General features: G+C 36.4%; 2 protein-coding genes and 2 non-coding genes across 4 annotated transcripts; all 4 read left to right on the top strand.

Annotated features, from left to right (window-relative positions):
- Positions 1–3,812, top strand: rpl17 (ribosomal protein L17). Its single transcript, XM_051093616.1, has 7 exons — positions 1–58; positions 558–607; positions 684–724; positions 2,593–2,727; positions 3,122–3,220; positions 3,354–3,545; positions 3,732–3,812. Exons 2-7 carry the CDS (start codon positions 568–570, stop codon positions 3,777–3,779), a joined length of 555 nt encoding a protein of 184 aa, XP_050949573.1. The 5' UTR covers positions 1–58; positions 558–567; the 3' UTR covers positions 3,780–3,812.
- Positions 2,777–2,846, top strand: LOC127153090 (small nucleolar RNA SNORD58). The gene has a single exon (XR_007825179.1). It is a non-coding gene; the product is annotated as a small nucleolar RNA SNORD58 (small nucleolar RNA).
- Positions 3,590–3,653, top strand: LOC127153091 (small nucleolar RNA SNORD58). Its single transcript, XR_007825180.1, has one exon. It is a non-coding gene; the product is annotated as a small nucleolar RNA SNORD58 (small nucleolar RNA).
- Positions 3,813–6,780: 2,968 nt separating the features above from the next.
- nkx6.1 (NK6 homeobox 1) lies at positions 6,781–9,459 on the top strand. Its single transcript, XM_051093509.1, has 3 exons — positions 6,781–7,683; positions 7,803–7,975; positions 8,526–9,459. Exons 1-3 carry the CDS (start codon positions 7,137–7,139, stop codon positions 8,769–8,771), a joined length of 966 nt encoding a protein of 321 aa, XP_050949466.1. The 5' UTR covers positions 6,781–7,136; the 3' UTR covers positions 8,772–9,459.
- Positions 9,460–9,780: the final 321 nt, after the last annotated feature.

Raw genomic sequence — 9,780 nt, 5'->3', positions numbered from 1 at the left:
ACGGATTTGATCTCCCAGAATGCCTTTCACTTCCTCTTCCCTTCCGCGGCCTGAGAACGTAAGTGCCCATACGAATCCCACTGCGGTGATGGTCAAAATAATCCCTTTTGTATCACCATCATCACGATTTTTTAAGTCCAAATAACACATTGACATGTTTACTTAGTTTATATTTAACGTTTATTGAGAATATGGCTCGTCGTAAAGTTTAAATTCTTAATATTATGTTATAACATACATGGTCGCCCGTGCTCTGCCATTTTCTAGTGTCGGCGTTGCACAGAGACTTTTGTTTTTATATGAATGTAGCGACATGTGGTAAAGTTTACGAATGAAAAACAAACTCTGGATTGTAAAAACATAAAATATTGTAGGCAGAAATGGAAGTTTCTGTCAATGTGTCGATACATGTTGTATCATGCGGTGCTATTGCTATTTATGCTAGCGTCAGAGTGCTTCATTTGTTCTGTTCTTTTCTAAACAACGTTTTTTTTTGTTTGAGTTTGATATCTTCTACGCCTGTTCTAACCATTCAGTGTCATTCTTTCTCTCTCCAGATCTCTCAAAATGGTCCGCTACTCACTCGACCCAGAGAACCCGACTAAATGTGAGTTGGCAGCTACTTTTTACCATACGGCTGCTCGGTATTGAACATGTGTAGTAAACGTTTTTCTGTTCTGCAGCATGCAAGTCGAGGGGTTCCAACCTTCGTGTTCACTTCAAGGTAAGAATGAACGTCTTCATGCTACATTCCGAGTGCTTGACACGACGCTGACGTTCACTGTCATAGAGCGCATCCTTGTTTATACAAAGCTGTTTCTGAGTTTTCTCCATAAGAGTTTAAAAGTTCTCACTTGTGAGAATTTTATGACCAAACTAACCAACTCTGAGAATAAGTTAGAAATGGTTTTGAAGCAAAAAAAAATTACTTATTGGTTTTTGAGGGAGCTGTGCACCCAAGAGCAAAGCTAATAATTCATAGATGTTTGTTTTTTTTAATGTGTGATCAATACACTGCCGTCCATAGTTTGGGAACGTCCTAGAAAAGTGGGGTTTTGGACAATATTGGCATGAATTCTTTGAATTTGTGGTGATTTTGCACTGATAAGGGACAACACGGACTACAAAAATATATTTTATTACATACACCGTTTATACATAGAAAAAACTTACATTTTAAATCAGAGCTATTACAGCTCTGCACAATCTGGGCCTAAATTTGTGTTCTAAACCTAATTGGCAATCAATTGTTAAAGCTATTAAGGTGTGCTGACCCAAAAATCTTTTAAGAACCTGGGCCAAGTTTAAACCAGTAACCAGGCATCACAGCTGGCAAAGGGGCATGTCTGACTTTTACGTGTGTATATATTGTCATTATTATGTAGTCAAAGTGAAATTTATTATTGCTGGTCTTCAATAATAATGTCAAGTTGCACCAAAAAATAAGGATTTATGCTGATATTGTCCAAAACCACACTTTGCCAGGTGTTTCCAGACTTTTGGAGGGTAGTGTATATAGCAAGAATGTCTAATATTTACGAATGTTGTATTGATATTAACTTGATTTGCGTCCTTTGGCATGCTTCAGAAGTGTTGATAACATGATTGTAATGTACATTGATAAATTCCAATAGTAGCTTTGGTTATGAAAGTATAATTCTTCACCCGAGTTTTAATTGAAATGAAAATTAATGCAAATGTATTAATTAATGCAAAAGTTCACTTCCAGAATTAAAATTTCCTGGTCATTTCCTCACCCCCATGTCATCCAGGATGTTCATGTCTGTCTTCAGTTGAAAAGAAATTAAGCTTCAATCAAGGATTTGTCTCCATATAGTGGACTTCAATGGGGACCAAGGGGTTGAAGGTCCAAATTGCGGTTTCAATGCAGTTTCAAAGGGCTTTACACAATCCCATAAGGGCCTTATCTAGTGAAACGATTGGTCGTTTAAGAAAGTACAATTACAGTGTTTACAAAGTGGACTTGCAAAGAAAGTCAAACGATTTTGAATTTTAAGAAAATGAGTTGGCCCTGTTAACTGTGTGTGACTTCCAAAGTGATTATGTATGAAGGCTCTCATCGCAGTGCAGGACAATCATTTGTGGTTTAAAAAGTGTATATAAATTTATTTTTAGAAAATGACAGATCGTTTCGCTAGATAAGACCCTTATACCTCGGCTGGGAATCGTGTAGAGCACTTTGAAACTTGTTTTTGTACCTTCAACCTGTTGTCCACTTCATGGAGAAAAATCCTGGAGTGTTTTCCTCAAATGTAATTATTATTTTTTTTTTTTTTGGTGATTTGAAGGAAATGAACATCTTGGATGATATGGGGGGTGAGATAATTATCAGGAAACTTTCTTTCTGGAACTGAGCTTTTATGGTTGCACTCTGTATCTGAGTATAATTAGTTATTGGTTGAGCAGGTAGTTCGCAAATGTAGTGTGGCTACAATAATGACCAAATTAGGACACTTTTGAAGTGTTAATAAAGAGAATCATATACTTTCTGAGTTTCTAGTTTGTAACATGATTGAGACTGACTTGCTTGGTGACCTGTTGTTAAGCAGTGTCTTCATGTTTGGTCCTCAGAACACCCGTGAGACCGCTCAGGCCATCAAAGGCATGCACATCCGCAAGGCAAACAAGTACCTGAAGGATGTTATGATTAAGCACCAGTGTGTTCCCTTCCGTCGTTACAATGGTGGTGTTGGCCGTTGTGCTCAGGTGAGATTTTGTCTGGTTTTAAAGCTGACCTTTAAAACAAATCAGTCTGTTGCTGTGATGACCATCTTAGGACACCTTTGGATTCAACCATGAAAAAAACACTTAATAAACTGAGCAACATATACATTAATGTTCAAAAGTTTGGGTTTAGTGAAAAGTCTTGTTTAAAATAACTTATGTTTGAGTATTTTAAAACGTAACTTATTCCTGTGACATCATTACTCCATTCTTCAGTGTCACATGATCCTTCAGAAATCATTCTGATTTGCTGATGTTAAAGTTAAAAGTATTAATTTCTTAACTTGCTGTCCCAAACTTAAGAACATTAGCATAGCTCAATGTGTTAGTCAAATTAAGATGACTTCAACTCACTTGTGATGTTTTCCATTTTTAGGCTAAGCAGCATGACTGGACTCAGGGACGTTGGCCTAAGAAAAGTGCCGAGTTCCTGCTCCACATGCTGAAGAACGCAGAAAGCAACGCTGAGCTCAAGGTAAGACTGTATGAGCTGTTAACGCTTTTTTAGAATTGACAACATTGTTGCTTCAGTGTATGATTGAAGTAGCTTGCATGCAGCTTTCATTACTATACATGCTTTATCATCATCCTGCTTTGTGATCTTGCAGGGTTTGGATGTGGACTCTCTGGTGATTGAGCATATCCAGGTGAACAAGGCTCCAAAGATGCGCAGGCGTACTTACCGTGCGCACGGACGCATCAACCCCTACATGAGCTCCCCATGCCACATCGAAATGATCCTTACTGAGAAGGAGCAGATCGTTCCCAAACCAGAGGAGGAGGTTTCTCAGAAGAAAAAGGTATTCTGTTTTTTTCTGAGTTAAAGTACAAACTGTAGACGTGGCTGTAATGATGACATCTTAGGACACCTTTGGATTAAAGATGAAAAAACTTTATTTCTGATCAGCTGTCGTGCATTAAATCTTAGTAACTGCTGTTAATGAATGCTCATTAACCAGTAATTTTTTTTTTTTTTCCCCACACAGGTTTCTCAGAAGAAACTGAAGAAGCAGAAACTTATGGCTCGGGAGTAAATGTAAATAAAGTCCAACATTCGTACTACAAAATGACTCTGTTCCTTTTTTGTGGTTTGTCTAAAGATGACAGAAGTAAGCTTGTGCTTAAAGCTGCTGTCATTTTAAAAGTGAAATTGGTTGTAAAGAAATTTCTAAAATGAGCTCCAATAGTAAATTAATGGTGTATTAAGCAGGGCAGCAGCTCAGTGTGCTTTTATTTGATTTAAAACACTCTTTACAGTGTTTAAACCTCTATCATTGAGAACTTAAGTGCTCTGACAAAAACGCGTCTCATGTTTGGCTTGGTGATTAAAGATCAGAGTTTGTTACAACTTTTAGTTACTCAGTTACTAAAGAGAGTCTAACTTATGAGTTATGTTGCCATTCATTTAGTAGATTTTACTTGTTCAGTCAAATATGTAGACATGAACTATGCAAGCAGCAGAGTCAACCAGAGTATGTGTGAGGAATATATGCGGTTAGATATTTCAAAGATTACATTATATATGTTGTAAAAAATAATAAAAAAAACTTTTTCCCAGCCTGCATTTAGTTGATCTGAAGTATAGCAAAAACGGTAACATTTTGAAATATTTTTACTGTTTAAAATGACTTCTATTTGAATATTTTTAAGAATGTAATTCCTGTGAGTTCAAAGCTAATTTTTTTTTTAGTATCATTACTCCAGTCACATGATCCTTCAGAAATCATTCTGATATTTTGATTTGCTGCTCAAAAAACATAATTTTTGTTAAACGGCTGAGTAGAGTTGTTTGTTTTGTGTTTTTTTTTTTTTTTTTTTTTTTTTTTTTTCAGGTTTCTTTGAAGTTGAGAACGGCATTTATCTGAAATGGACAACTTTTGTAACATTATAAATGTCTTTATCATCACTTTTGATCAGTGTAAAGCATCCTTGCTAAATAAGTTTTAATTTCTTTATAATTCCCCCCTCCAAAAAAAAAATACTGACTCCAAACTTTTGAATGGTATAGTGTATGATGTTACAAAAGCTTATTTCAGATAAATGATCTTTGGATCTTTCTGTTCATCAAAGAATCCAGAAAAAATGTACTCAACTGTTTTAAATATTGGTAATACTAAGAAGAAGAAGAAAAATTCTTGTACAGCAAATCAGCATGTTAGAATAATTTCTGAAGGATCATGTGACGCTGGAGTAATGATGCTGAAAATTTAGCTTTGATAACAGGAATAAATTGCATGTTAAAATATATTCAAATAGAAAGCAGTGTTTTGAAACCAATAAAATACAGGCTTGGTGAGGAGAGACTTCTTTAAAAAAAATATTAAAAATCTCACTGTCCAAAAACGTCTGACTAGTAGTGTATCTATAAAAAAATGTTTGTATATATGTATAGGGAACATATTTGCATACACACTTTTTTGGAGACTGGGTATAATTACGTTCGGGCTCTTATGAACTGATCATGTCACAGTTCTGCACTTTAAGTATTTTAATACCAGAGGAGACAGTGCTTAGTTTCACCACTAGAGGTCAATGTAGCACTGTGAATCCACATCACATCTGCATCTACAGGTTCTTGATGCATATTTTTACAGTTTCTGGGTTTGTTTTTATCCCTCAAGGAATTTAGTAGTCTAATCCTTAATATTTAGGTAATATAATAGTATTCAGTGTTGGGAAGGTTACTTTGTAAATGTAATCAGTTACAAATTACAAGTTACGCTTTTTGAAATATAATAGTGTAACTACTTTATTAAAGTAACGTAACAGATTACATTTTATTACTCTTTGAGTACTTTTTACAATTTCTAATGAATGCTTTCAACTGTTATTAATTTTCAAACATTTAAAGCAGGCATGGTTAACCTTATAACGGTGCTCAACACTGATTAATCTCAGACTTTTATTTTGAATTAAGATTATAAAAATAAAATTTTAATAAACCAACCAAAGCCAAAAATCAGACATTAGCACCTCTTTGAGATCGAAAATACTCAGATTTTAACTCCTTTTGTAATCGTTAACCGTTTCTTAAGTAACTGTAATTTAATTGCATATCTCTTCTCAGTAACTGTAACAGATTACCGTTACATTTATTTTGTAATTACATAATTCCGTTACATGTAACTAGTTACCCCCAACGCTGTACGTAAATAAATTACTGTCAACATGAATTAAGGAATTATAATGCAACAGGAGGCTTAGCTGCCACATCCTATTATATGCTGTTTTTCTTTTTGGCCACTAGGTGCTGCAACACATTGCACTTTGCTTTTAGCTGGTGGTTTGTTATAGAAAAAAGGATACACTATGAAACAAAAATAGTTTACATTTGATTGTCTTGAATATTTTTTAAATTTATATTCAGCCACTCCAAATCAACCTCTTTCTCTTTAATGAACAAAACTGGTGATAGTGTATTTTACATCTCTTAAACTGTAGATATAGCCTCCTGTGACTGGCATACACAGAACCTTTAAGACCTCAGCTGTGAGTTTCTAATATTTCACATGTATTCAATTGCCATTTAGGCTAGTTTATTCAGACGAATCCAAATAATACAAAAACAATACATTTGAGAAAAGTGGCATAAGAGGTTTTGATGAGGAAATAGGAAACATATTTATCTCAGAGCTGAAGGTTGACGTAAAATGATAGTGTTTATTCAAGCTTCATCGTTCCGTGATTGTATTGTGATTTATCTGTGGAGTGTTTAAGCCCTGTCCACAGAGACTTTTAAGCTCATAAGATATCCGACTGCCTCACATGACCGGCACGCATGCAGATGTCCCTTTATTTAAGAAATAGATCTCAAATTGACTAGATTGATTTTGTCCCCTTTTTGTATTTAATAGCGGGTCGGATGGCAGCTCTTTTAATGTGCAAATGAGAACCAATGAGGACAGACTCCTAAATTCAGTTCAGACACTCAGCTGACACGGGCCACGTCACTGCGGGCCCGAGCCAATCACATCCCACCGAGCCCCTCTACTTTCCCAGGCACGCTCTCAAAGTTTTGACTTTTTGCAGCAAAAGACAGCAGGTTGATGAAAATGTTTTATTATCTTCCAGATCTTCATGTGAACTACCCAGAAAGACTCTCTTTTTATTTATAGATTTCACAAACACTCTCTTTGAAAGGACGGCGCTCTGTTGTAACATGCCATATTTGCAAGAACTGAATGAAGGGAATGGATTTTGCCACTGGAGATGGGTATGAAGCTTCGGTACAACTGATTGGGATTTTTTAGAGAAAACGTTATTTTTTTTCTAAAGGCTTGAGTGGTTTTTCCCTCCTCATTTGCTGTTCTACGTTTGTTTTTGCGTTTTGCTCGGGTCTCCGCCGTCTTGCTTTTTGCGCAAGTTGTAGTTAAAGTTGTAGTTTCTTGGTTATGTTAGCGGTGGGGCAAATGGACGGGTCTCGCCAGAGCGCTTTCCTACTCAATACCCCACCTTTGGCTGCTTTACACAGTATGACCGAAATGAAGACACCACTTTACCCAGCCTACCCGTTATCTTCCACTGGACCAGCATCCTCCACTTCACCGACAGCTACCTCTCCGAATCCAGGTGGTATCCCGGTCTCGTCCCCGGGGATCAAAACATCCACTGGACTTTCGACTCTCGTATCACATCAGCAGTGCTCGGTCGCCACACCTCACGGAATAAACGACATCCTCAGTCGACCCTCGGTGGTCGCCGGAGCAGCAGCGGCGGCGGCGGCATCTTCCCCCGCTGGAATCTTGTCTGGACTGCCCCGTTTCAGCAGCCTGAGTCCTCCGCCTCCTCCAGGGCTGTATTTCAGCCCCAGTGCCGCGGCCGTGGCGGTGGCTCGCTATCCGAAACCTCTGACAGACCTTCCAGGCAGAACCCCGATATTTTGGCCTGGAGTTATGCAAAGCCCTCACTGGAGAGACGCCAGATTTGCGTGTTCACCACGTAAGTGCACCATTAACTTTCTCCACGTCTGTTAGCCATACAAATATTACAATAAGCATTTATAATAGGATGTAATAATAACATAAGATGAATTTTCTGTCTTGCTTTCTGTCTCACAGATCAAAACTCAGTGCTGCTGGACAAAGATGGGAAAAGGAAACACACGCGACCGACGTTTTCCGGGCAGCAAATTTTTGCTCTGGAAAAAACATTCGAGCAAACGAAATATTTAGCTGGACCTGAGAGAGCACGGTTGGCCTACTCTTTAGGAATGACAGAGAGCCAAGTCAAGGTAAGACAGTCCTGATAGTTTATGTATGACAAGGAAAAACCTTGACTCGATTGTTCTAATTCAAAGATAATTTGATGTGGGATCGGCTTAGTAAAAGTGTTTATTTAAACCTTTCTATATGTCTTTAATTTAGCCACAACTTTTAACACATCAATTTATTTCTATACAGCAGGTTATTTAAATTTAATGCAACCGACTTCCATATCAAATTTATTCACGCATTACAATCATTTAAAGTTATTAGAGTTTGTTTGAGAAATTGCAGTGTGCACCACTGTTATGTTAACGCCATAGAACCTTGTTAAAATATTTTATTTATTCTCACAGACTGAAGATGGTTATATTTCAGATATTTGAAGAGCTATCTCTTCATGATATTCTTATATAAGCTTTTTTTAATCTAGGCAGAAAAATGTTTAATTTGTTTAACATTGTTAAATGTAATCGTTATTAGGCTATAACTTCTATTTGGTATGCCGACTTTTTGATTGAGATAAATCTATATTTCTGTGTGGATTAAAAAAACGTTTCTCTTATTTTCGTTGTAAAGGTTTGGTTTCAAAACCGAAGAACAAAATGGAGAAAACGGCATGCGGCTGAAATGGCCTCGGCGAAGAAAAAGCAAGATTCAGAGACCGAAAGGCTGAAAGGGGCTTCGGAAAACGAAGACGACGACGACGACTACAACAAACCTTTAGACCCAAACTCGGACGATGAAAAAATAACCCAGTTACTGAAAAAACACAAACCGAACTCAGCTCTTATCATTCACACGTCGGAAAACGAGAGCTCGTAAAATGGAAACGGGAAATGGGTTGTCAAATTCTTCAAGAAGTGTCAAAAATAATAATGTAGGCTACTGTTTTTCACCAAGTTTGAGCTCTGGTTTGAGAGGAAGGATGCAAATCAGAGGAATATGCACTATTGGTGGAGCTGAACGTGCGTCAGTGTCTGCAATAGACACGTTTCGACAAAAAGACAACGGTACTTTTTTTGTAAATTAAAAACGGCGTGAGTTGTATCGCATAGGAATTATATTACTGTGAATATTTATGTGTAAAATATTTTGAATAGTAAACATGGCAGAATTCGTTTATTTCGCTTCAGTTTAATTTTTGGTTTAGGCTTTGTGATTTGCATTTTCATATCATTAATTTGTAGGTGCTGTTCACCCTGAGTTATGATTATTTTTTTTTCTATGGGTGTAAACTGCCTCAGCCCTTTGATTTTTAAAAAATAATCAAATATAGAGTAATTTTCAGAATTTACCACTAATGGTAAAAGACATCTGAGCGACAGCCTAAAATTGAGGCTCAGTCAAAAGATTGATCTGGCCATAACACGTGTAAATAAACAAACACCTAACCATATATTTGTAATATAATGCATAGTGTTCGTCTCCCAATGTTAGGATGTTTCTTTAATTTTTTTTTCATGATTAATTTATGATATTTTAAGTTTGTAACAGTGTTGGAATCCTGCAAAATGCGCCTTGCAGGTTCGTGTGTATTGCACTTTTATTTAATAAAATGTTAAACATATGGGACATTTTTCTTTTTGTTATTATTAAATCGAATATAAATATTTTGTGAATAAATTCCAACAACATTTTCAAGCGTTAATAAATATGCTTGCTGATGATTGATCAATTAGTTTTGAAACTGTCTTTCGCTTCGGTAAGCAGTGCTTATTCAAATACATTTTTATGTTTATTATCATTATTAATCGTTTTTAACAGCTGGAACACATTTCAATTTTTAATTTCAGTAAACGAATAATCACGTTCTCCCTTATTGCTCTGTGTG

The sequence above is a fragment of the Labeo rohita genome, chromosome 21 (genome assembly GCF_022985175.1).
Source record: "Labeo rohita strain BAU-BD-2019 chromosome 21, IGBB_LRoh.1.0, whole genome shotgun sequence".
Lineage (NCBI taxonomy): Eukaryota > Metazoa > Chordata > Actinopteri > Cypriniformes > Cyprinidae > Labeo > Labeo rohita.
Note: the sequence above shows the minus strand (reverse complement) of the source record. Positions and strands in the feature narration are given on the sequence as shown.